This window comes from Silurus aristotelis (assembly GCF_946808225.1).
Source record: "Silurus aristotelis genome assembly, chromosome: 18".
NCBI lineage: Eukaryota > Metazoa > Chordata > Actinopteri > Siluriformes > Siluridae > Silurus > Silurus aristotelis.
Genome location: NC_139591.1, coordinates 14,959,353 through 14,987,315, shown reverse-complemented (window position 1 = coordinate 14,987,315; position 27,963 = coordinate 14,959,353). Strand labels below are relative to the sequence as shown.

Genomic DNA, 27,963 nt, shown 5'->3' with positions numbered 1-27,963 from the left:
TGTGATCAGAAAAAGCATAACTTTCTGTCCATTAGTTTGATTTTGCATAACTTTGCACTTCTCAATTTGGTAGACAATTCTCCCCAGTCATGTGACGACCAAATATTAATTGGGAAGTACAACCACATTTTGAACTTCTTATGTATTATATACTTGGAGGAAAGTGTTATTTGCCCTCTTATGCATACATATTCTTACAAGCCTGTGATTAGCAAGTGTCTGCTATTCCAACCAGAGAGCATGGCCAGTTGTTGCTCACTTGATTCCTGGCCACAGATGGCTGTTTCTTTTTTAGGATGTAAACATGCATTTGTCTAACATCTGCTGTGTTTTGCTGCTGTGGTGCTAAATTGGCCATTACATTATACAGTCTAAGAGCATCTGGTAATAACTCACGACCAAAGAATTCACTTATAATTTATTTTTGTCAGCTATATCAGGGTGAGAATCAATGAGAGGAAAGCAGACTGTAGGCACTATTTTTTTGCACCCACATAATTTCATAAAGCCAGTAAGAACCATGACACTAATTTCCATATATGCAATTTTCTTGGTCTTGGTGCATCTATCTTAGTGTTTCCCTTGTTCCGACATTTGATTCAGCTAATGAATGTGTCTGAACTGGGTTTGAATGAGCAACACTGCCTTCTACAGCCTCGTACAAAGTCTGGATTTATCCTAACTATTAACTTCTTCCATATAGTGCATATGTATATATAGCCAGTTCTACCAGACATTAAAGGCCAAAATCACAGGGGAGCATTTCCCTTTGGCAGCATTTCAAATTCAACTCATGAAAGTCTTACTAATGAGCTAAGTTGCAAGAAGGTAGAATACGAATACTAAGCTCTGGTTCTCCAGGACAGTTATGTGGCTTTGTAAAATAAGAACTACAGCTCTTTGGTCACAATATAGATTTACCAGACCATAAAAAAAAAGTTTCTATGAGGAACAAAAAGTGATTCAAATGTAATGCCTTCCTGCAAACTAATTAGATGTGGTCTTTTCATTAGAGCAGAACGCTCTGTTTTGTCTTTGGATAGATTTTGGATTACAGAGATGAAAGACGTCCTGAGAAATTCCCTCTGTGTATTTGCACATGCAAGGAAACAATCAATTCAAAGAACGGCAGTTTTTTGACAGCTAAGCCATGGTAAATACCATTTAGAAAAAAATTTCAACTCTAGAAGTGTCGATGAAGCTGAGATGTGAAACGCCATAACTGCCATTTGCTAAAGAAAGAATGGATCTTTGATGATATGCAGACAAGCAGTAAGCTTAATAATGACAGATTCTACTGTAACATGTCTAAACAACATGTAAAAATGAGCTAACGTCTACTTTGCAATACTATCTTTCCACAGCGGGCAGCCCTTATTGAAGGATGAACAAGCCTTACTCACATTTACTTCTTCCCATAAACAGAAGAGGGGGGTTTAACCATGCAAAGGCTAATGAATTATGTATAATTTCAAAACATTTGGGAAAAAAAAATTTTATTATAATTTCCTGCACAGGATAAGCAGGATGAAAGCAGGATGGTGGTTTTAAATGTTAAACTTTGTGCATTGTTTTTAATTTAAAAATGGTAAAAAGAAAGTAGCTTGTTACTAGAACTAATATGAAGAACTTCTGACTTACACTGTATGTATAAATATAGTTAGAAATTATACAGATGTTGTTAATGAAGCTAGCACTTTTGGCATCCAAAATTTAAACAATCTTTTCAGTTCTCTTCAAAATCACATGCAAGTATGTTGCCTTGTGAGAGGTTTCTAAATTGGCAGGCAACATAATTTACAGGCAATTAAGAGAGATGCCTTTTTGTCCTGGATTTTGCAATTCCACATCACATTTTTCATCTTCAGTTTGAAAAGCCTGAAATGCTACAGAGACCACAATTTATTCTCTGAGTAGATATTTTATTTGACAGCTACAATAGAATGTAATAAGAATTTTGCCAAAACAAGTTCTAACGTAAAATTCATGAACTGTGAATTTAAAACAAACAAACAAAGAAACAAACAGAAAAAAAAACCAAATTACACTGTGCACATTTAAATACTAAAATGAATTACATAGCATTAGACTGTTCTTCTTACAGAAGAGATCAATTGGTAAGTGGTATCAATGATGCTTGGAAGATATTAGTGCTAATGGAAAGCACCAATAGCTTTTAACTGCTTTTAATCATAAATTTGTAACATATGGATTTCACAAAATGAACATGCAAAATTAAACTATCATAAATAGGATATTCTACATCACACATATGTACAATACACAGTCTGGGAGAATCAGGGACTCTGTGGATAGTATGGACCTGAGTCTTTTCTCTCTGAAGCAGCAATTAAAGCCAGAGTTTTCTGTGCTGTGTAGGAGGAGCTGGGCATTGGGCAGGGAATAGATGAGGCTGAGTGCTGAACATGGCGCCCCAGAGAACTATAGGCCGAGGGTGAGAGTGAGCGACTCTGGGGGGCTATATTGGCATGCGTGAACGAGCTTGAAGTCCTGGATGCCCATCGAAGCGAGGAAGTGTAGCCGTATGCTGCACTGCTCATGAGGAACTCTTGAGAGCCATAGGCAGGTGGAGTGGGCCTTCTGGATGGCAGTCTGTGCCCACTAGGTGTGTCGTAGACAGGCATATCCTGAGTGGAAAGCAAAGATGGCTGCTTTTCCCGCTCCTCCAGTTCATGGCGTTCCTGTATAGACCTCATGGCAGGTTTGGAAAGGCTGTCATAGAACACAGGAGAGTGGCTGCTGGTGCCAGTGATATGAGGGCTACAGGTATGGTAGGATGCATGCTGAGCATCTGCTGGGCATTTGATGGCCACACCTAAATCTAAGGGATGAAAAGGAGGCAGGTAGTTCATTTTAAAAGTCCCACGTTGTGCTGGACTGACAAGGCTGTCATAGGAGAGGCTGAGGATGCCCTGAGTTGAGGAAGTGGAAGTCACAGAATCAGGACACTGATGGGATCGAAATCCTCCACAGTGGCTGTGTTTCAAAGTAAGTGAGTGGGAGTTCAAAATGAGTCTGTTTATAGGAAGTGTGCTGGAATGCAAAGACAGGTGGGTAGAGATGGGAGTCTGCTTTTCTGTCTGCCCCATTTCAGATTCCTGGAAAAAACCAGACATGTGTAGCTGGTGGTCCATCTGAATAAACACAGAAATCAGCAAGAAGAGACTGCAGTAATCAGGCATCCTCATTTGTGTCAAATGTGTATTAGTCTAAAATATTTACGGTTTAATTATTTTTTATTCATATACATCTGTAGCATCCAGATTAAAAGTTTAGTTGTTTTGGATGTTTTACCTGAATAAATCTCAATGCCCAGTAAACTTCTAGTCAACCAACAGTAATAGAATATGGTCTGTTCAAGTCAGTATTGAAGTGTGCCCATGAAAAGATTTGAAATCAAATAAAATACCTAACATTGAATAAGGAACCAAGTGATTTAATGAAATAAAAAGAAATGACCTTGAACTGGACTTGAGCTGCCAATTAGTAGCTCAAAACATTAATCTCTGAGCTACCTCTGCCCTTCTTGAAGAAAACGCTATACAAACCTAGCCTTGAATTGGCAATCCACACACTGGACAAAATCTTGGCTTTTTATCCAATCTTGTTTTAATTTTTTCAACTTCTTAACCTTGATTTCAGCCATATTGTCCACACACCTGCTCTCTGGGAACTTGATAATGCACTCTGGAGGACGATTCTAGAATCTGACCAGTAGTCGACTGGACAGTTGGCACAGAGGTCTGCAGAAAGTTCTCTAAATCAGAAAAACACATTTTATGACTTTCTATCATAATGCCAATATAAAGTTTAGGCTTGCATTTTAAACATCACCATATCTTCCATAAAAATCAAGGGTGTAAAATAGACATTAATGCCCACCTTGCAACATGGCCAGGTGTCCCTTTAGCAGCACTGGTTCATGTTTTAGTGGCATAGGGAGCAGTGTGTTCAGCTCTCCAGAAGACTGTCGCTAGTAGAGGACAAACAGAAACCTATCTATTATAAGTGTGAGAATGGTAAATTGGCTTTCACTTGTACAGTTAAGACACCATTACAGACACTGCGTTATTTCTCTATTGCAGTTACAAAGGAAGAAGAAGCAACTGGGCAGATGGTTAATGCTCATGCCTTGATTAAAGTCTTTAAATAAAGTTCTTCACTAGCTTATAAGGTGTAATTTAAAAGGACAAAAAGAGAAAGGGTAAATATCTGTTAAATTAGGGGTTTCAATTCACATAATTGGCCACTTATATTCCTAATGAAGCTCATTTTCGTTACTCGTGTTCGATTTCTTTTTTTAAATTGCACATTAAAATAGAATAAGGAAGTGTATTACCTTTATAGAAGTCATTTCAGTTTGGATCTCATTGTCATCGACTTTTATGGGTGACATTTCGAGAGATTCCAATGTTTGAAATGGTGGTTGTATATGGACAGTCTGCTTGTTTCCCAACTTCCAAATGTACCTGCCAGTAAAAAGAAGCAGAAAATGCAAATTTACATCATGGCACATGACCAAATATAGACAGGACACTGCAGAGCCATATGAGGACATTGTTTGTAGTACCTTGGAGAAATAGGACCAAACAGAAGAAACTTCGCATTGCCACAGCAACCACGTGTAAAGGGATTTGCTCCTCCTTTGAATTTTCTAGTGATCTGTAAAAATAAAATTCCAAATAGGATCTTAGGAGGTTTATAGGTTTTTCAGGTGAATGATTAGACTTTTTTTTCCCTTTTCTCACCTGTTCATTTGTGGTTTGTCCAGTTGCCACCAGGACTATATGGAAGCATGCTAATCCCATAACAGGGATTAAGAAAAGGGCTGACATGCTCATGATGGACAGACTGACCCAGATCAAAATGGGAATTAATAAGGCTAACACTTCAATAGCTTATTTTCGGGAGGTCCAGTCACAGATATACATTACATGAGAGAAGCCTAGATGAGGATATGAAGTCACTATGTCTTCAAGAAGTGGTAGATGTGCCACATTTTGTAACATATATAAACATTTACCTTTTGAAATTGCTACCTAGCAAAGTCAAGTTTCTAGTATAAAATCTAAACAGGCCCATTATTTCAAAAGATAAAAAAAAAAAAATATGATACATGGTTAATCCGTTATCATTTAGCCCTTTAAACTCTCACATGATCATTCAGTTTTTACATGGCTGCATCTTAACATTATGCTAATTATACTTACTCCTTAACCACTAAATGATTTTAAATTAAAGTAAAACAAACAGGAAATGCATGTAATTAGAGTGTGCAGGAAGTAATTATGGATGCATGAATGGATTCTGAGAGCTTCATTCGGTGTATTAACAAACAAACCGGTGTGTTATGCACGCACAGTAGAGCTAGCGTTTATCTGTCACATACAGGGAAAAAATATCAAACTATACAGAGTCAGGATACGTGACGGTTGCATGCATCTCCCACAGGGCTTCAAGGTGGGCCAGAACATACAGGAGACCCCCAGAGAAAATGGCTACCATGTGCATGCTGAGAGCAAGCAGGAAGAGAAAGAAAAAACGGTAGTTCCTTCTCCCAATGCAGTTGTTCACCCAGGGGCAATGATGGTCAAAGTTCTGTGAACAATTTATTGAGCAGGGTTGAGAAGCTAATGTCAGAATCCATGCTTGAAACACAGTAAATAACAATTATAAAACATAGCCAGATTTCATGTTTATTGCATGATCATTATAGCAGAATTCTCACTATTATAATAAGCTAATTGTATATCACTTTTGCACTCATTATGCATTTCTAACACAGGCAAACTGCAGGCTGCTGTGAGGAATTTTAAGCAGCATGGTCTTTTTTTTCTGAGCACACAGCATCTAATGAATGGCACACAATGCACAATACTTGGTTGGCTTTCTAAATACAGCTGACTGTGTGCAGATTTCATCTAAAAAGGCACAAAATGATAATTTCTGCACATACATAATCATACCATGCATATTCACCTGCTTGAACCTTTCCAAATTTGGTACTGTTGCATCCTTACTATTATGGAACTGGTGTGCCAGACGGTATGCTTCTATTTTTAAGTAATACATTTGATGTTTGACATACTTTGTCCATGACTTTATATAATCTCTCTAATAATAACTGGAGCCTTCCAGTTTTAGGGGTACTGAAAAAAATATATAATTGTACTCTATTCAAATAATAATGCTGTATGTCGCAATTGAATTAATTCAGGGGTTGCAGACAAATAGAAGTAACTTTTACTCTTGCCCACACTTCATTATTAGGGGGTATTTAGTGTTGATTCATGCCATACTAGTCCATTTGAGTTAAAACTGGTTAAACGTATATGCACAAAGTCTGTCCACACACACACACTCACACACAAACCACTCACCTCCACACAATGGTCACACACAGTACAGTGCGAGCACCGTGGGGGTCTATAAAAGTTGCAGGAGGCACACCACTTCATCTGAAACGGGATTCCTCGAACCTCCACATCCCTATAAAGTGGAGCACGGATGTCATCATCTTTATCTTCGTCCTCATTAGCTACAAAAGTGACAGCAGTGATACAATGAGTTTGAATTTTTTTTTAATGGAAAACCTTATCCTTTTTTTTTTTGTGTAATCATAATAGCCTTTTTATTGAAAGAAAAAAAAGAAAAGAAATGCATGTTAATGTGATCTGGTGAACTGAATTTTCCTGACCCCTCGGCAGCACACCGGCATCCATGAACGTTGCCATGGTGAAGTTCGCCAAGGCAAAAAGAAATGTGATGCCGACACACGGAGTGAACGCAAGAGACACGTTCTTGGCGAGCCAAGGACACCTGCGAGACACGAGAAGAATGGAGTCATGCTTACAATTATAGACAAGTGTTCCTTGATACCTACTTAAGTGCCACATGGTGTGATGTGCAACAGCATAGTCAATGGAACAATCAGGGATACGGCCGCATAAACGTCACTCCAACAATCCCTGCTTTTGATCAGATGATCAAGCGAAGGATGGAAGATGAAATTGTAGATAAAGACGAAAGTGTGGATGGTGAAAAAAAACTGGATTAAATGAGGGGATGAGTAAATGGCAGAAAGGCTAAATGGAAAGGTAATGAGGAAAAAAAAAAACTTAACAACTGATGGTGTAGTAGATGAAATTCAGACGCAGGGATAGATATAGATCTGTGTGTAATAAAGGATGGAGGACAATAAATATAAATTTGCTGCCGAAAAACATTTCATTCAATCAAAAATGTGATTAAATAAATCATAGAATATTAGAAGTCCCACCCACCCCACCCCATTGCTATTTACAAGAATAGAGGTCAGAAGGAGGGTTGAGACTAAATAAATATCTGCACTACGCCAGATGGATTTCCATAATCCCAGATTACCGAATTGAGATCAGAGATCACACAGGAGGAACAAGCATGTTTATTGTGAGAAATGCAGTGATAACCAATGGTACATTTCAAAATCAATGCATCTTTATACAAAAAGAAAAAAAAGAAAGGAAAAAGATGACAACCATAATTTCACATGAAGCCATTTTTGTCTCAACCAAACAATTTCCCTTTTGAGTTATTACTTTTTCTCTGTCCTTGTCCTCTGTGCTTGGATTTAGATTCCGTCTGGCATCTGGGGGACAGACCGTAATGAGCCACTGAACCACATGAATCCTCATATAGCCAAAAATCCCACTAATGCTGTTCATTGCTCTAGACTTTATTTATCATAAAGGAAAGTAAACAATGGCATGGAGCCAACAATTTCCCTGTGGACTGAGATCTTGTTAAATCCTATTGAATGATGTTTAATGTTAGTGGCATTTATGTACAGTTCGATCATTTTCACTGAGGATGAGTTGTCAAGGCATTACGTCACCTACACCAACTAGTTCCATCTTTTATTTTTTAGTTACAGATAATGCACTAACAATTGTTGTTATTTAGCTAAAAAACCTTCATTCTTCATTAAGATTTCTATTTATTTTCCTACAAAATGTGCAGTTATTGTATGACACAGAAGAACATATTAATCAAAGACTTTGAAGTCAGTTAGAAAATTAACATTTGCAACTAGTTCGTAGTTGTTGTTTTTTGAATTAATTTTTTTGCTTATTGTTCTGTGTGCAACTGCTGCTTTCAGGTTGTCCTGCAACTCATTTTCAGTGTCTGCTAGCCTCTCTATGACCTCCTTTATCGTCATTCGGATGGATTTGAGCTCTTGTATGATATTAAATAATACATGTATGCCTGGATGTCTGAATACAAATTTTCCTCCCACTGTGTATTAGACACTAATATTGTATGTCATTCCCATTAACAGGCAAATCACAAGCGTAAAAAGACTTGTTCCCTTTAAGAAGCCATAAGGATTACCATGCAATACTGATTTTGACCATCTGGAAAGCAAAGAGTTTTTATTATGTGCAGCGTGTCCTGATGAGATTTGAGTCCTAATAAAACAGCCTGGCAGCTTTGAATCTAAACTTTGCTATCTGTGTGCAAGCCTGAGCATTGCGGTACATGTACTTTGATTTATTTATTTGGCACAATTTTGATTGTTCCAAACGAGTGAAGCAGAATTCAAAGGAAGCGTAGAGCTGGAAATGACGGTTAAGGGTCTTGCACAAGGGTCGTGACTCGTGGTCTTTTTACGCATTAATGAAATCATACGCCTTTTGCTGTATGGATGTAATATATATTTTTTATTATTTATTATAAATTAAATATTATTATATATACATAATATAAAATATGATAGCCAAATGTTTTACTTCTTAAATTTGCAACTAATTTAGTTATCTATTTTTATATTTAATAAGTGGCATTAATTTAATAGGAAAGGTCAGTAGTTATGAGTGTAAAGAGTAGAGACCGGACCCGCTAATAAGAGCTTTATCAATATAATCAATACTCAATGCCCAATAAATATACATGCTTACTAATAAATGGGACTTCATCAAGACTCATGTTTGCCTTAAAGGAAAAAGAAACTGCACTTTCAACCACAAAATAACCCCAATTAATACTATGCAAAACAGGATTGATGGTGGCGCACACACAAAGACTAGATGTACTAGTGGTCTCCCTAGTTGAAATAATATTGGCACTTCTCAATGGCAGGTTTGCAATATTTATATAATAAATGAATGCTTGTTTAAACTGTTCTTTACACAGCTTGCTGTTGCAGAATGGAAAAGTGATGATGCACACCTGAATGGTGCATTTTTATTTTGTTTTTTAAGGCGATCATAAAACATTATTTCTTTAATCTGCTATTTTATTAAAATTCGCCATTCTTTAATATAAATTAGTATAGGGCATTGGGAATGATAATGTTCAGGAGTTAGAGAAGTAGTCTATTATTGACCCTGACCATGTTCTTTTCAGAAAGTCTACTTTACAATTTACAATTTAGCCACATTATATTTGGTTATGATTTCTAAATAACATTGCCTTTCTCCTGCCTGAAATCACTGTCTACAGGTTCTTAAAAATCAAATCTTGGCCACTGCTCAGACGCTTACTGTAAGGCACATTTCTGCTGAGCTCCACTTCAGGTCTGAGACTCGGTTGTTTTATTTGCTGTTTTCCTGAGAGGGAGGACAATAAGTACTTTCTTTGTTCCTTTCTTACAAGAGAGGGCTGTGTATCAAAATCAAGAAGTCTCCAGGGTAACACTGTTCTTTCTACTTTTAGCCACTGACCAATTGCAGGTCTAAGTAGAACCATAATTTTGCTTACTTTCTGCTCTTTTTTGCTTCAGTGATGCTGTAAATTTGCACCTATAAACTGATTCATAAAGAATGTTATGTTGCTCAACCCAGGACCCTTATTAACAACCTGCTCGTTCTGAGCATCCTTTAAAACTTCAAATATCATAAACCTATATTTCATTCAAAATAGAACACAGAAAACATATCAAATGATTAAACTAAAAAAATGTAGCGTTTTAAGGAAACGATAAGGTAATTTTGGTGAGGTTAGGACGAGGGCCAAGAAAAGCAGGAAAAGTAAGTGTTACTAAAATGAAGCAGCTGAAGGAACATTTTTGAACAAATTAAGTTAATGGCAAATTTCAGCTATAAAAAGAGTATCTTAGAGAGGCAGCATCTCTCAGAAGTGAAGATTGGCAGAGATTTACCAATCTGCAAAAAAACTGCAGCTACAAATTGTGGAACAATTTTAGAATGCTGTTCCTCAACATCAAATTGCAAAGACTGAATTTTTAATCATCTACAGTACATAATATCATCAAAAGATTCTGAGAATTCTGCAGAATGTCTGTCTGCAATGGGAAGGAGCAAAAATCAATATTTGATGCCCGTCATATTAAGGTGTTTAAGTGGCACTGCATTGAAATATAGGCATAATTCTACTCAGAAACACCTCCAGAAATCAGAAATGTTTGTTAGTAATAAAAACACAGTTTGCCATGTCATATACGAATGCAGGTTAAAGCTCTCTCATGCGGAAGAAGTCATATGTGAACATGACCCAGAAACACTGCCATCTTCTCTAAACCAACGTTTATTTAAAATGGACTGAGGCAAAAGTGGAAAACTGTTCCGTGGTCAAACAAATCAACATTTCTAATTCTTTTTTGAAATTTTGGTTGCCATGTCCTCTAAGCTAAAGAGTAGAGAGACCTTCTGGATTGTTCTCAGTGCTCTGTTCAATCCCTGATTATGCTAAAAGGTATATACAGGTTTTAGAGCAACGTATGTTTCCATCCAGGCAACATCTTTTTCAGGGAAGGCCTTCCATATTTCAGCAAGACAATGCTAACCAGCATATGGCATCTATTAAAACAGCATGGCTTCATAGAAGTGTGTGAGTGCTGAACTGGTCTGCCTGCAGTCCAGACCTTTCACCAATCTAAAACATTTGGTGCATCATGAAACAAAAAATATGACAAAGAAGGCCCAAGACTGTTAAGCAGCAAGAATTCTGTATCAGACATAAATGGGACAACATTTATGTGCCAAAACTTTCAGCAACTGGTCTCCTCAGTTCCCAGACATATGACAGTTTGACTTGTTCAACAGTTTTCATTTTTACAATCTCTTTCCATGATATGGTACATTTCCACAGTTTAAACAATTGATATGTTTTCTTCATTCTTATGTAAATAAAATATGGGTTTATGACATTTGCAAATTGTTGTTTCTGTTCTGTTTTTATTTATATTTTACACAGTGTCAACTTATTTTGGAATAGGGTTTGTAGTACTCTTTTACTTAGCAGCTATAAAAGAGTAAAGATTTACAATCCCAATATAAATTTTTGAGTCTGGTATCCAGGGATGGGCAGTATTTACGATGCATGTATTTCAAATACGTATTTCGAATGTAAAATACGATTTTTTAATTTGTATTTGATAGGATTGATTCAAATGGCTTAATATTTTGAAAGAAAATACTTCAGTGTTTTGTATTTTTGTAGTTTAATCCTGTAAAATACTTTGTAAGAAGTCTACATGATGACATCATAAAAATGCGGCCTCTGATTGGTGCCTACTCAGTAATTTGTCTTCAGACATATTGAGATCAGAACAGAAAATGTATCCATATGAAAGAAGGAGGTCAAGGTTAGAAATGTGAAGGCTGCTGGCTTTCAAATATTAAATAAATAATTGATAACATTTTTTATTGCTGAATATTGTACCTTAATTGTAGTACAGTAGCTTTTTAGTAGGATCATATTTTGCATACCAATTCATAAATGACTGCCTGACACAATATTATTATATTTATGATTACCGATCAATTAATTTGAAACTAATTGCTATGAATGCAGGTGCCATTTCAAATTCAAAGCAGCCCTTTGTTACCAAACACCAGTTAACTAAATTAGGATACAATAATTAATAATACGCAAACTGTTAAACATTAAACTTTTGGTTACTTTAAAACTAACCTCAGATATAAATCTGGGAGATCACAAGGTTTATGTATGTGAATATTTGATCTGTTAACTGGTTGCATATGTCAGATTTATTGCATGACTCGGCCCGAGAAAAGCTGTTGCTATTAAACACTGTTTAATTAATCAACTAAGTCGGTGTAACAGTCAGGGAACAGATCAAACAGGCCAATTGATGAAAGCTTTAGTGAAGACATTTCCTGTTCCTTTGTAAAAGTATTTTTTAATATTTTTACAAATATTATATTTTTATAATATTAATATTTAAACAATAAAAGTAGTTTATTTTAATACATGTGGCTGCTGTATTTTGTAGTTTATTTTGATACACTTCAAGTTAAGGTATTTGGTAATTGGTATTTAAAATACATTTTGATATATATTTGCTCAAACCTGCTGGTATCTATAAGTGTCAGGCTGGATGAACTTAGCCAAAAACCGACGTAACTTAGAACGAGGTGAGAAAGGTAGAATTCAGCGGAACCCGTATAATCCTTAGAAAGGTAAAGTCCAACGGAAGGTTAGTTCCACTAGGAGTTTAGTCCATGTAAGTTCCCCAGCGTAAACTGTAGAACGGACGGGGACTCTAAGGAAGGGTGGCCCTTAAGTTGGGATGAGTGGAGATGAGCTCCAGGTGCAGGTACTTAGTATGATGGAGAGGTGCTGCGGGCGTGAAGGCGTGGCAGGCGGCTCCCTGACAATAAGTATTTTGTTTTTGTAAGGCTGCTCAACAATCTTGAATGGAACCGTTGTGATGATTCAGCAATTAATTTCACACAAGTTAACTTAACAGTGAACAAAAAATGCATTTCAAAAATATATTCAATTCAATTACAATCATATTGCCTGTTCTACTATACTTATCTACATTATACTCAATTATCTTTACATTTTAAAATTTGCAGTGGTTCCATATTTTCATTAGTACATCATAAAATAAAGCGCTTGGCAGCATCACCAAAAAAAATAAAAAATACATATCATAATAAACTTCACTTTGATATTTATTAACAGGGTAGTGATTTCATCTAGCACTATTTATTCTCTAGATGAAGCACTGATTCTAACACCACAATTGAGTGATGTAAAATCTAAAGTGCTCTATGACCCCTATCTCACATTTTAGGTCCCAGATTATTTATGTGGAGATGAAAGAATTTGCATCAGGTTTAATATCCGATGACTGCTGATCCAGAATACAAGCAATCTGTTATTATATCTAAATTGAACTACCCCTATACGCTTGTGACTTTTTATTATTCCAGCTTTTATGTGCATGTAAAAAACCGCAGCTGCGGTAACGGCATACAATTCGAGATCGCCTTGTCTGTCTGACTTACTTCTTTTAATAAAGATAGACAAATTGCACTTTTTACAGTACAGAGATTATATTTGGATTTAAAAGGTAAAATAAAAATGAGGTTCCCTTCCTCAAACTATTATTTATATTTAACCACTTAAGATGATTTTAGCTGTTAGCTTTAGTTGTAGGAAATAATCAAAAATTGGGCGACATTATCCACGACACTGGGTGCTAAGATTTACTATTACCACATTACAGTTGATTATTTTTGTAGTTCAGCATGTACTAAGGAATTTTATTCTTTGAGTTGCACTGCATGTTGTCACTAATTAAAATTTTAGCCATTAGAAAAATTATGCATTATGCTTTATATCCATGTAAAGAAGAAATTGCACAATATTATTTGTTTTCTTTTACGGTACTGAAACCTTTGAGTCTTTTCTCCTTCACACTAAAACACTCACATTGTAAATATAATAAATCTCAAAATAGTTTAAATATAATTTAATAAATTGTAACAAACAAAAGTGAATGTCTATTTATATGTAAACATTTTCCAATATGTTTTCTCTAATATTGTGAGCCACCTATTATTTGATGGTACTGACCCAATTCTAATCCAAATTATTTATTAATATCTGTCTAATTTATTAATTGTTATTACTTACATTATTTGAAGCTATAAAAAAATTATTCCCTAATCAGTTCCCTACAATTTCCTACAGATTTCAGCTTTACCTCTGACTGGCGCATTGTGCACAGGGGCAGTGTCATACTGGAACAAGTTCGTGTCTCCGAGTTCAAGTGAAAAGAAAACTCTACCACATCCAAAGACATCCTATACAATTGTGTGCCTCCAACTTTGTGATAACAGCTTGGGAATGAACCACATATGGCAAATACCACATTTTAAAATACATTTATTTGAACAATTTAACAATATCATCAAAATAAAATCCAAATGTAAATAAGGCATCTATTTGCAATGAAAACTCCAAAATGACCCCAAGCCTTCTCCAGTATGGAAATCAAACAACAACTGCATGCAAATCCTAATCCCTAACTTTCCATCTGCTGAAGCAATCAGTCGATTTAATAAATTACAGGCTGAACCCAGACTGGAATAAACATGGCAGAAAAGGTGACAGAGCAAAAGCTGCTTCATCCCGTCTGTCTACTCGCACAGCATCAACACGAGCTGAGTTAAAGGCCACACTGTGAATTACAAGTCAGTGCATGTTTTACTATTCAGTGTTACAAAGTTCAGGGCAAAATGTTGTGACATGCATTCTGTAAAACGTCCTGCAACAGCAAATCTGCTAGAAAAACTGATCCTTTTATCTAAATATAATCTGCTCCAGGCTGTAGTGCACTGCCCTAGTTTCTAAAGGTGCAGATTCCCCCTAAATGACCATTTAAACCCAGTGACAGATTTACATATAAGAATAAATGTCTGCATTTCAATCATAAGTTAAAAACAATTAAGTGTTTTGTCAGGTGCTTATATAGAGCAAATGTTTTACATTTACCATGCAGTGTCATTTTATCTAATAAATAACAGAGCTTATGCAAATTTGCCCAGAAACTAATGCTTCATTAGGCTTCTGTTTGTATTCATGATAACACCAAGTAAACTATATCTGCTCTACATTGCTATTGCAACAGGAGAGAGTCTTATAACCAAAGGGTCTTAACTACCACCTCAATTTCATAAAAGTTGGGATGCCTTGTTTAATATAAATAAAACCAGAATGCGATGATTTGCACATTTCATAAAAACCCATAGTATACTCTCAATAGAACATAGAAACCAGATCAAATTTTTAAACTAAGGAAGTGTAGCATTTTAAGGAAACTAAATAAGATCATTTCAAAAAAGTTGGTACATGGCAACCAAAGGCTGGAAAAGTAAGTGTCACAAAGAAGAAACAGCTGAAAGGACATTTTGCGATTAATTAGGTTAATTGGCAACAGGTCAGTAAGATGATTACGTATAAAAGAGTATGTTAGAGAGTTTCTCAGAAGTGAAGAAAGGCAAAGGTTCACCAATCTGCAAAAACTGCATTTTTTCAGGATTTCTAAATAATGTTCTTCAATGTAAAATCACAAAGACTTTGAATATCTCGTCATCTATAGTACATAATATAAAAGAATCAAAGAATCTGGAGAAATCTCTGTGCACAAGGGACAAGGATTGGATGCCATGATCTTTGGGCCCTCAGGTTGGACTGAACTAAAAACAGACATGATTTTGTAATGGAAATTATTACATGAACTCAGAAACACCTCCAGAAACCGGCGTCTGTGAACACAGTTTGTTGTGCTATTCACAAATACAGGTTGAAGGTCTATGATGCAAAGCTCCATAGTAGAAGAGTCTGGGTGCTGACCTTTCATCAGCTGGAAAACATTTGGTGCATCAATCAAAAAATATGACAAAGAAGACCCAGGACTGTTGAGCAGCTAGAATCTTGTATCAGACACAAATGGGACAGCATTCCACTCCCAAAACTCCAGCAACTGGTCTCTTCAGTTCCTAGACATATATTGTTAAAAGAAGAGGGGATTCTACACACGGGTAAACATGCCCCTGTCCCCACTTTTAAAAAAACTCAAAATTACCTTATTTTCTCTTAAAATGTTTTCTGTGTTCTATTGTGAGTAAAATTTGGGTTTATGAGATTTGCAAATGATTGCAATTTGTTTGTGTTTACCTTTTACACAGTGTTCCAACTTTTCTGAAATTAATATTTAATTTATTAAATCGAATCGCAATATATTGCTGTAATAAGTTTTATATATTTTTTATTATTATTTATAATTGTATTTATTTATTTATTTTGCAGCATCATATATACTGTATATATTGTTACTTACCACTTTAATTCAGTTGTTTTCATTAAAAACTTAACAACTTCAGTAGTATACATAATGTCTACATACATAAAAACATACTTTTTAATATTACGAATTTAGTAGTAGTAATAATAATAATAATAAAAACTTTAATAGCCCTAAACAATGATCATATATTTGGTAGGTATGAATCACTGGTTGTAGTGTTTCAGTGGTTAAGATTTTCTTTTATTCCCAATACTGCCAAGACTTTTAACCTTCAGCTCAGTTATGTCCTGCTTCAGATGTCGTGTTTTTTTAAGCCTCAGCCAAATAAGCAAATGTATTGGATTATGTAAATGATGTTATACTATATTACAGTTGTTTACTGTAGACCTTTACACCACTTTTAATTGGACATCCTGGTACTTTCCTGGTAAGCCTGCTGCAGGGCAGCTGCAGCTGTATTATATGATGGAATTAGTGACTGTATGACATCCTAATGTATATCAAAATCGCACTTCTATTTGCACTATGAACAATTGCACTGACTCACGTGAAGGTGAAGAACAGGGTGGAGGTCACCACCAGCAGAGTCACGGTGATGGACACAGGAGTGTAGCCGATCCCGGTGGCCATATCCTCTCTTTTCACACACTTTAGCGTCTCAGTCCATTAATCACATCATAGTTCCACTGAACAGTAGGAAGGTTGTTGTTTTGTGTTGTTTACAGTCTGTAATGGGAGGAAATAAAAAAGCTCAGAGTTTCACTCCGTCTAACGAATTACATTTAATTACGCGCTTCTGCCAAGTACAACCGGTTCAAGCGACTCGAATGAACTGATACTAAAAACGGACAGTCCTGATGTTTACTCTCATCATAAAATATTAATAACTTCCTTTAAAAAAAAATCTATCAACAGCCGCAGCGTTCAGAAATCAATACTAAATAAAATCGAATGAATCAAAATCCTCATTCGGTTAAAGAACAGGATCAAAATAGGGGCGGAGCAAAGAGGCGTGACGTAGAGAATGTATTATAGAGTACACTTTATACTTTATCTTTTACTATTTTAATTTCAAATATAAAAATTAAAAGTCTATATTATTATTATTATTAATATTAATATAGTATCATATATACATTTATATAATAGGGGAGAAACAAATATTGAGTGTGCAGTTTATAATTGTGATAATATATTATTATTATTATAATATACATTATTGTTTTAAATGATATTTAATGACTTATTGTATAGTTGACTGTACTGTTGATGTTATTTATATTATTAGTAGTAATAGTAGTAGTATGATATTACTATTATGACATTATAGTCTAGATATATTTTAAGATACAAGATATACAAAAGTATGTAAAATGCTACTTTAAAAATATTTAACCTGTTGAAACTATAGAACTCGTTTTAACAGAGTTATGGAAAGAAGTAAACTTAATACCAGTGATAAATTGTTCAGAAGTTTGCATTGTGCATATTGAAGATTTCTGATTTAGTCCAGGACCTACATCAAATGCACTTCTCACCTGGTAGCCACTGAAGAACTTCATGTGAAACAAAGGCAAATTACAACCCTGTACAATTTTTTTAAATAATAAAATTAAGTCGGAATGCAATATGATTGTTATAATATTGCACTATAATAAATGCCACATGTTAGGCTTTGGCCAGTAGGTATAAAATGAAACCTCTCGTTGCTAAACTGTGTTCACTTCATAAGAACTGGTTACATAAGCTGAGAAGCGAATGGGTCGCAAAATCGCTCGCCCTCTGGTGGCTCAACCCTCAAACTGCAACACTGCAGTACGTGGAAAAGAGGTTGCCAGATTGGGTCTTAAGAATTAAGATAAGATAAAGATAAACCTTTATTCGTCCCACAGTGGGGAAATTTCTATTGAGACTTTAATTAAGACTTTCTTAAAGACTGATGCAATGTTTTTTCTTACTGATAAATATAATTTAGATTACATGATGTTTCTACTACTTACTACTAATTATCATCATCATCATCATCATGGTGCAACAAATATTGCTGGGGGTAGTTCATAAGTTTTAATTGCCACTTTTGTATTTCCTCATGCTAAATTACCCTAGTGGATGTTCTCTGATCCATGGTATATTGTCAGTTTATAATCAGTGTTACCAAGATTGCTGCTGGATCTATCAGAGACCAAGTTAAAGCATCTGAAGAAAAATAAATGCATCACAGTAGTCAGAATCGTTTTGTTTCCAAGTGATCACAGTATGATTTTAATCTTCACAGTACACACTGCTTTTAAATCAAGATCTAGCAAAACATTTAATAGGATCTAACTATACCCATGAGCCTACGAAAGTATTTATTTCTACCGAAGATATTGCTGAGCTCAACGTTTAATCTTTAACAGCAATTTCACACAAAACAAATGACTCTGCCAACAACCTGGAGCGGTTTTGTATTGAAAAAAAGGCATGAGAAGCAGAAGCTGTGACAAAGGAAGCCTGTGTATACAAGTTTATTCTTCATTTGGACATTATGCTCTCTGGCAAATATTGACAAAGTAGAAAAATTATAGTGCAATTCCTTTAGCCAATATATTATTTATGATCCACAGTGAAGTCAGGCAATGCAGCATGAATTATTTATTAAAATACAAAAACATCATATAAACTGAGGCACAAGTACACAGCATTACAAATATTTCAAGGAACTGTATGTATATTGCTTGGAGTAAGGTGTCATAGTGCTGGAAAAAAAAAATATTGATTATGTCCCCAAAGAGACCCCAAAATAACTCAGCAAAGTAATAAGAAATTGGTACTCAGCAAATATTTGCTCAACTGAGGTACTAAGTGCCATCTTTTTCCTTGTGAAATCAGTACAAATGTATCTTGCACAAAAATGCATTAATTCACGTTTTTCACTTCAATGCAACCAACCGTTTTCCCACAGAATTTGGTTTTACATTCGAAATGGCTCATGTGAGTGACACCAGCCAGTCGTGAACACCTGTGAGCTCATGTGTGGAAGAGGATGGATAACTTGAAACAAACAAATCAGGAAGAAAATAGGAAATATATATCTGCTTAACAAATAATAAATTCGAAATTATCTTTTAAGTGCGATTATGTGTTTTAAATAATTATACACGACTAGCGTAAGCAATACAGAAAGTGCACTCTATGATTAGTGTTTAAAAGCATGCAGCATCTTAGTTGGGTGATCCATTATACACACACGACCCAGGGATGAACTTGGTCATGCTGAGGAAGCTGGGTGAGCCTGTAAGCCAGCTGTGCGTCAGTCTGCGAGGAGTGGACGTCTGGTTCTCCGTTTGTGCGTTTGACACTTTAACATTCGGCCATCTGAATGACGAAGCCAAAATGAAACACTGCATTTGCACAGAGATGACTACCGAAGAGGAAAAAAAATTCACCTGGCTTTTTACTCACCGGTTTTTCTGAGATTCAGGACACGAGCAAACGATGTTCCGCCATCTGGTAATGCAGGGAAAACGCTGCTCATCTATGTCCATTCTACTCACTGCTAACAAAACCTCACTGTCCAGCTTAGTGGGCGATTCACTAAACAAAACAGCAAACACATTTCACAGTAAATACCCACTGGTTTTCAATTAGAAATGAATCAAATATCTGCTATGTGTTACTTCCAGATTAATTAGGATTGGCATATTTTTCTTTCACTTAAAGTTCATCAAGTAATATTGGTTCCCTAACAACATTTTTTGTTCAGAAGCCTGTATGCTCACTAAATATGTGTTTAGGAATAAAAAAAAATAAATACATAGTAAACAATTTGAAAAAGAACTAAGAAAAAATATAAAAAGACGAAAAAAAGAAGGAAAAGAATTTAAAAAGTAATACAAATAAAAAGCAGAAAAAAGTGCAGTGTCTGAATAGTGAACAGTATTATAAAAAAATATAGTTTGGAATGAATGCTTTGGGGTTTTTTCATGTTCTTTTTTCAGAAAGCTACACATCCTACATTAAATCATTTGTCATATAAATTGGCAGCTCACCCAGTGAGAAAAACATGTGGCTGAAACTCCTCAGGGTGTTCAGGTGCGCTGTGTGTGGATTTGTAAGAAGAGCAGGAAGACACTGAACTGCTCAGAACGTCTTCCTCATAGCTCCTGTTTACCATCTTCCCCCGAGCTGGCATACACGGTCCCCCACTATCCGTCTGGCTGGCAGCATCAGTGTCCTCGTCTGCTGTGTGATACTCATCTGAGCTGGAGTCGTCCTCCTCACTCTTTCTCCAATCCCACTCTCCTAAAATGCCTTCATCTAATCCTTCACTATCAGATCCAGTGACGCAACCTAAACCCGAATCTGCTGTATCCTCTGCACAAGTAGACAGTTCTACAGCAACCCTCTCAAATTCACTCCTGAGGTCACACACCGGAAACCTGTTAGACACAGAACCATTTTCCTCAGTCCGCATGTCTCGCTCTGTTGGCATCCTAGAGGGCAGATGATCATCTAATAACGTGCAGGATTTAGATGCTTTATTTTGAGCTGTAAAAAAAAAAAAATTATAATAATAATATTATTATTATTATTATTATTATTATTATTATTAATTCAAAACTGAAAACAATTTGAATTTACTGCAATATATTTGTTTTTAGTACAAAAAATACAAAAAAAGAAAAAAAAAATGAAACTTTTCTGTAGTCACAATATTTGTAACTACATGACTATAAATTGAAACAAATGCATTTTATTAAACTCTTCAATTTAGGTCACTTTACAAATCCAAAATACATTTCCTAGTTTTACTGTGAGTTTATATCTGTTTATACTTTATTTTAAAAACTGTATAAATGATATCTCACCTGTGAGTGAAGCAGGACTTTTTAAATCTGGAAAGCTGTATTCGGAATAATTATTCTGCTGGGTGGATTTGCTCAAATAATCCTCTAACATATTCAATCCATCCTCTGCAGTGAGGTCAGTAAAGCAATTCAAGAAGTCCCAGTATTCAGCCCAGGGGTACCCCATCTCATGTGCTAATTCCCTGTCAACAAAAATAACATTAATATCCATTTGAATCAAAAACACTTCAATTAACGGCGATTAAAGGTAAAAATAAAATACATAAACAACCTACGTATTCAATTTTAGAATCAACACTCCTACCTTCCTACTCTCTCTGCTCCTCGATCAGGATCCGATTTTAAAATGTGATGAAAGTATTTTGCACGGTCACGAGGCGGTGTTTTCCAAAGCTTGTGAAACTCTTCCGCCTGCACATAGGAGCTTGGTTAGGCAACACAAACACACACCAAACAAGCTGCAAGCTTAGAGTTACCTTTAATAATTTCAGAGGCCCTACAAATGCCCTAATAGTCATCAGTGGGTTTTTAGGATCCTCCATTAACCCAGGTATAAGAGACGCATCCTGATATTTAGAGGTGCCAGGGGCCCAGGGTGCACAAATCACTGGGTTAAGTGTGTTATCCGACGCTCTCAGTAAGGGCACGAAAAAACGATCTGGGACGAGAAATAAAAATGAATCAGTGTTTACATCTTCTTCACCATTCTGTGATCAGCTTCCCTCATATCCCAAATATGCTTACCCTCCAAATATTCTTCAATCTTCTCTTTGGTTTGCTTATTTTTGTTTTTCCTTTCACAGATCATCTATTAAAGTAGTCGAAACAGATTATGCAGATTCTGATTTAAATCTTATGCTCACAGTCTGAATATATCCAAGGTTATATTACAACTGTCTTGAATTCTGTACATACACTTAATGGCATCTGTCCATACTTGTTCCTGCAGTTCTTATCGATGTCTGGGTGTGAACAAAGAACGTTCACCACGTCTGGGCATCCGAACTTACAGGCAAAGTGAAGTGGCGTCTCATTGTTCTGTACAAACGCCGGCATAAACAAAGCCTGAGAACTACAGAGTTCAAAACAGATCGAAAATACAAATTTGAGTAGTTTTTAATACTGACCACTTTATCGGGTGTGTTGAGGTACAGGTCCACAATGTAGTGGATTCGTTGCCAGAGCATATCTTCCTGATCATCAGGGTACATGAGACGCATGAACTCTGGATTCTGTAAAGTCTCCAATATAAGGCGTGCCATCCTTGCTTGGTTTTCTTTTGCTGCTACGTGGAGGACGTTGTACCTGCAGCCTTCCTACATAACATATATTACATCTTTCAATCCGTTCACATCCGTAATGCTGTATTGATGTTTTTTTTTTTTAGCAAAAGTAGTGATCAGAACACAACCCTCTACCTGCACGATGGTTTGGTTGTCTCCAGATCCAATAAGGTATCTTGGGTTGCCCCAGACAAGCTCATTAAAAGCCTCTTCATCTCCTGTCTCCACAGCTTTTCTAAGTTTCGTTGTCAGATCTTGTACACGTGGACTTCGAAACTCATTGGCCTTCTCCAGATTCAGCGTTTCCAGACCCGCTGATTTCTCTGTTCATTAAATGGAACAGTTTCACTGCCATGCTGAGTTGCTATTGCTATTGCTAAATAAAAGCTAGAAGGTACATGAAGCATTACACAAACAAAACCATAAGGATTAGAGCTACTTTGATTCTTCACAAGTCGGAATTTAATTCATTAAAAAAGTACACACGTATTGTACTATTAATTGTTGTTCTCTTAACTAATATGTAGTAAGTGTAAATAATAAAGCTTATACGTAGCAGTTACATTGTGTAAGAACACGTATCTAGAAAGAATTATGTAAATGACACCATTTATTATGGGTTAGTTGTTTAAGGGACTGAAAGCCAAATGACTTCACTTGTAGGTTCAGTGTTACTGTTTGGCTCATGTCTGTCTGTTAATAACTTAAGCAATAAAAGATGAAACCCAGCCATTATGGAAGATTAATGTGCACCTTTCCAATTGGAAACCGGGTACTGAGCAAAAGTCTTAGGCCACCATTGGATTTGTTGTTTCAGCAAAGGTATAATGACTATAAATAATTATTTCTCAGTCTCTTCAGCAAATTCAATTAGAAAATACAGGAAATTTGTATACCGTATTAAAGATCAGTGTGATCTTAATCTAGTATTTAATGTGTATACTGCAACCTGGTTTTAAAATGGACTGCTAATTATTGTCATTGCTAACAACCTGTATTTATATTTTTTTCCTACTGTTTCATGTCAAAACGACTGCTGTGAAAAGGGTCTATTACACCAATTGTGCAAGACATACTTGAGCGTCACATAAATTGTGCACAAGTTTAATTCATTGGAAGCTTGTTAATAAGACAACCTTTCAATCTTTTAATTTTATTCAAAATGCCAAAAGAACACAATTTGAAAAGACACAGTCATACTTTTGCACCACTTACAGATGGAAATCAGCAAACAAATAGTCAAGAGGTGGTATTCAAGCTAATAGAAAGAGATATGAAGACTCAGGAGAGATCATGGACAAAGAAATGTTTCAAAATCTGATGAGAAGTTTCAGAGTTTCTTCTCTGAAGAACAGCTTCGTCAGGATGCCAAGTTGACTCAAGACAAGTCAAGTCAGCTTTATTGAGGTGCTACATCAAACAACAGGATGGAAAGCTAACATATGCTAAAGCGCACCGAAATTGAAATGAAGATCAGTGGAGAAGAGAATAATGTAGTGATTAATCCAAGCTTGAAATTTTTGGGTTTATTTGTCACAAATATCAATTATGCCATTCCTCCTAGAAAGCAGGATCACAGCATGATAATGATCCCACGTATACTGCTAATGTAGTACAATAATATTTAAAGAGAAAAACAATTTAAATAAATAAATAAATAAATAAAACACTGACAGTCATGAACTAGCCTCCACATAGTCCAGACCTAAATATTATAGAGGCAGTACGGGAAATAAAAGGCAACATTACATTAAAAATAAAATACGGGGAAGTCTGGATAAAAACTGTTAATATATACCAGAAGATTAATTCAGAAAACATCAGGGCAATCTCACCAAAATCTTATTACAAAGGTACTGTATACTGGCATTTGCCTAAACAAATTTATTCTGGAAAAAAAATGTTTTGTGTATGTATTGTATCTTGTGTCTGTTTTTATCATAATAAAGAGACCAAAAAATAAACAGACGTTTTAGCAAATGGCTCATCCTGACAAATTAAACAAGTAGACCATCATAATATGAAGCTTTTATAGCCAAGTGATGTTCATTTATATTGGTGTACTATTTTTTTTTTTAGCCCTATTTTCAATCCCGTCTGTGGCCTACACTGAAGACTTACTTTGGCGAAGTAAGCTTCTAAAAAGCAATAAGGAAGGAAACATAATGGGACATGCGGTCATAGGAACGTAATCTAGGATGGGGTGATGTAATGTGGCTGACCAAAACACTGAGCTTTTATTAACACAAAGTTCATTCTTTTCCAACAACACATGCCTCAGTATTTTATACCGCTTTAACTAGAAAATATCATATGAATAATATTTTTTATTAAAAGTCTGAAAACAGTCTTTTGTTGTTTTGGAGATACATGCATGTTCTTTTTATTTAGACGCAATAAAATTGAACAGTATTCATTTTCATTGTCACCTCAGGCAATAACAGTAGGTTTTGGAAATGCCTCGTCACGTTCCACTAAACAAGTTTCTGTTTCTATTCGGAGAACATTTGTAGGTCTACAATCTCGTCCCTGATGTCCTTTGGACAGCTCTTTTGGTTTTATACACATCACGAGTTGATATTAGGAGTTCTCTCTTAAAGCCACAGGATTACTGGTAATTTGGGTGTGTGGGATGCAGAATTCTTGCTGGTTGGTAGGGAATCAAATACTTATTTCACTCAACAAAATACAAAGTAATTTATATATAATTTATTGTTTTTGTCTGGATTTTTGTTTTATATTCTCGCTTTTTGTTCAAATAAAATTACAATAAAAATTCTAGACTGTTCATTTCTTTGTAAGGGGTCATTCATTCATTCATCCATTTCTCCCGCTTATCCGTAATTCGGGTCGCGGGGGCAGCAGTCTAAGCAGGCCCCCGCCTTCGACTGCTGCCCAATCCTCACAGCACCGTCCCTTACGGTCCCTCCTGCAGGTAGTGAGCCCACGGGAAGGCGGCCCCACGTCACTCCGACTTCACTGACCTTAATATTTCCCTCGTAAGGGACCCCCGGAGCATAGAGGGTTAAGGGCCTTGCTCAAGGGCCCAAGAGTGGCAGCATGGCGATACCGGGGCTTGAACCCCAAACCTTCCGATCGGCAACCCAGCGCCTTAACCGCTGGAGCCACCACTCCTTTTTGTAAGGGGTCAATTTACAAAATCAGCAGGGAATCAATTACTTCTCCCATTGTAGGATAAACGGTGAAAGGAAATTTTAACCAACATGGCTACCATTCCATGCAATTATGTCTGAACTACAGCTAAATGGAACCAAATTCACGACACAAGACAAAAGACCTGAAGCGTACAATCAAGCTCCTTTAGCATTATATAAAGAGCAACCAGTCGGCTGGTGTGCTGTTACAGTATCTATCTAGAAATGTGCATTATCACAGTCGCTGCACTTAAATAATATTAAACCGTCCGGATGTCAGGAGTGTGTAAAGCTGTTGAGATGAGGATTTGGAAGATGAGGAAGTTTAACGGTTTATTATGTTTTGTACCAACATTTATATATTTGTATGATCTGAATAAATCTTCACTGTTTAATTTGTTGAATGTAATTTATTGCATTTAGGTCGTGTCTAGAAAAAAAAAAAGCTCACCTGTAGATGTTAAACAGAGTTTGTCTGCTAAATTTTTGCTGGATGTCACACTACCATCATACAAGCCCTTTGCAAAGTTCTCAGCATCCTTTCTGTTATAGAAACCTTTAAACCGTGCACCTTTCATCTCCATCACCGCTTTCAGGGCTTTCTGCTTGTCAGTGAATACATGCTGGACACCTGCTAGAAGAAAAACAAACAAGCATGTACTCCTGCTTGAAAACCAAAAGCATCATTTATAATAATATCCATTGCATGTTCAACCTTCAGATAAAAAAAAAGTCAAGTCTTTTGAATACATACCATCATTGTGCGAAGGATCATCTATTGGAGGCAAAACCCCATAAAATATCAAGGGGCATTCAGGAGATGCCTGTTGGGTAGCATCTTCAGAAACGTGTGCTGAAGGACTCGCGTCCAACCTCAGCTCATCTGATTCTGCTGATGGAGACTGGAGCATGCTCACAGAGTTTCCAGTTTCTCCATGGTCCACCTCTGACCTAATGCACTCTCCTGGCTGAGCCTCCAAAAGAGCTCGGGCAAGTTTCTTCTCAAAGATGCCCCTAGTGGTGGCAGTTATCGGTCCACACTTCAATCCTGCCCCTAAGATCTCCTCCCTCAGCTCATCTGGGGTCAGGGTTTGCAGCCTGCTCAGAACTGCATCCATTATTGTGAAACCTATGGGGAAAGGTATCATAATATATCACATTAATAGATGCTATACAGCAGAAAACAATACGCTGGGTTTTACTGGCCAAGTAGATATTCCTGATTTTATTTTATATTGATACAAAAAGTATCCATAGGCATTTTCTCCAAAAGAAACAGTCCTTGGTCTGTCCGTGTGATATCGCGATATTAGAGCAAACGTTTCTCATTGCTTTTAATGACCCATGTTAGCACGCGCAGCTAGCATGCAGAAATTTTACATTAAAAAGTCTCAGGCAAAAACATAATAGTGATTAAAGGGATTCTAACACACCTTATATTCGCGACGTATATAGACGTGTGAACCCCGAATAATCGTAACTGTGTGAAATAAAATGTAATGAAGCCGCAGTTGTTAAATTACATTTGTTTCATTAGTTATGCCCGTCATTTTTCCAGCTGGGCAGCGCCTGTGTGTTTATCCTCTACTGCGCATGCTCAGTGGACCTGCGCAGTCTCAGCGCGAGGAGGACCTTCATCCATGCAGAATTGATATTTAAGTCAGTGGGAAAATATGCTTACACACACACACACACACACTCACACATACATTTACACAAAAGCATATACACTAACTCCAAAATGCTGTAAAGTAAGAAAGCTTTCAGAAATAGAAGTGTTAATAGTTTATAGATTCATCAAGAAATAAAATGGAAAGTAAATGAACAGAAGTCAAAATCCAACTCAAATCAATATTTGGTGTTCCCACCTTTTGCCTGGAAAACAGCATCAATTCTTCTGGGTTATACTTGCACTTCTAGGTATAGTTTCTGAAGGAACTCAGCAGGTTGTTTCAAACATCTTGGAGACCTTACCGCAGACCGCCTCAAATCCTTCTGTCTCCATGTAATCCGAGATAAAGTCGATGATGTTGAGAGCAAGGCTTTGTGGGGACCAAATCTATTACTTCCAGGATTCCTTGCTTTTCTCTACACTGAAAATAGTTCTTAATAACATTGGCTGTATGTTTGAGGTCGTTGTTTTGCTGCAGAATAAATTTGGGGCCGATCAGACGATCGTACCTGATAATACTGCATGATGGATAAGTATCTGCCCCAATTTTTAACTTTATTTGCAGAAATGCAGCCACAAACATGCAAGCAAGTTCCACTGTTGCCTTCCACAACAGTTTGTGAGTTTGGCTGTTCCTCAACCTCACCCTCCTACACAGTTGTTTCTGTTTCAGTTAATAACTGTGTTTAAACCTACATATGAAATTGATGATCTTTAGCACCTAATTGGTATAATTAGTTAATTACACACCAGGTGGAAGCACACAATGCACATGCATTCACACAGAGAGACACACGGAGAGTTTTACACATATATAACTTAAAACCTACAAAATAAACAAACAAACAAAAAAAAACAAATCTCAGATTGCAAATAAGGATCAAGAAGTTGTCAGCCTACCAGCTACAATGCTTAC

At 36.3% G+C, this 27,963-nt stretch overlaps 2 protein-coding genes across 3 annotated transcripts; both read right to left on the bottom strand.

Moving 5' to 3' along the window:
* Positions 1–1,901: 1,901 nt before the first annotated feature.
* On the bottom strand, positions 1,902–17,560 carry zdhhc8a (zDHHC palmitoyltransferase 8a). Its single transcript, XM_083568338.1, has 11 exons — positions 17,541–17,560; positions 16,635–16,813; positions 6,719–6,840; positions 6,402–6,559; positions 5,447–5,619; positions 4,770–4,872; positions 4,592–4,683; positions 4,361–4,490; positions 3,904–3,994; positions 3,681–3,778; positions 1,902–3,155 (listed from the first exon to the last, which is right to left on the bottom strand). The coding sequence occupies exons 2-11, from the start codon at positions 16,715–16,717 to the stop codon at positions 2,298–2,300; spliced, it is 1,908 nt and encodes a 635-aa protein (XP_083424464.1). The 5' UTR covers positions 16,718–16,813; positions 17,541–17,560; the 3' UTR covers positions 1,902–2,297.
* Positions 17,561–18,578: 1,018 nt separating this feature from the next.
* Positions 18,579–26,988, bottom strand: LOC310741026 (ankyrin repeat and LEM domain-containing protein 2). 2 transcript variants are annotated; one of them, XM_083568328.1, is made up of 13 exons: positions 26,809–26,988; positions 26,130–26,504; positions 25,827–26,009; positions 22,356–22,543; positions 22,065–22,253; positions 21,853–21,975; positions 21,682–21,745; positions 21,414–21,595; positions 21,242–21,348; positions 20,938–21,119; positions 20,119–20,617; positions 19,532–19,663; positions 18,579–19,444 (listed from the first exon to the last, which is right to left on the bottom strand). In XM_083568328.1, the coding sequence occupies exons 2-13, from the start codon at positions 26,491–26,493 to the stop codon at positions 19,291–19,293; spliced, it is 2,367 nt and encodes a 788-aa protein (XP_083424454.1). In that variant the 5' UTR covers positions 26,494–26,504; positions 26,809–26,988; the 3' UTR covers positions 18,579–19,290. The 2 variants fall into 2 exon arrangements, with proteins under 2 accessions (XP_083424454.1, XP_083424455.1); XM_083568329.1 differs by having other exon boundaries at positions 25,827–26,006.
* Positions 26,989–27,963: the final 975 nt, after the last annotated feature.

What these genes read in the sequence shown, in the direction of transcription:
- zdhhc8a (XM_083568338.1), bottom strand. Translation starts at nt 16,717, where the DNA reads ATGGCCACCGGGATCGGCTACACTCCTGTGTCCATCACCGTGACTCTG. An exon ending in GAGATGCATGCAACCGTCAC is followed by an intron (nt 4,873 to 5,446) that starts GTATCCTGACTC and finishes GATCTGGGTCAG; the next exon opens with TCTGTCCATCATGAGCATGT. An exon ending in ACACCTGGCCATGTTGCAAG is followed by an intron (nt 3,779 to 3,903) that starts GTGGGCATTAAT and finishes TTTCTGATTTAG; the next exon opens with AGAACTTTCTGCAGACCTCT.
- LOC310741026 (XM_083568328.1), bottom strand. Translation starts at nt 26,493, where the DNA reads ATGGATGCAGTTCTGAGCAGGCTGCAAACCCTGACCCCAGATGAGCTG. An exon ending in GGCCTCTGAAATTATTAAAG is followed by an intron (nt 21,349 to 21,413) that starts GTAACTCTAAGC and finishes TCCTATGTGCAG; the next exon opens with GCGGAAGAGTTTCACAAGCT. An exon ending in CCTGAATCTCAGAAAAACCG is followed by an intron (nt 19,445 to 19,531) that starts GTGAGTAAAAAG and finishes TTCGTCATTCAG; the next exon opens with ATGGCCGAATGTTAAAGTGT.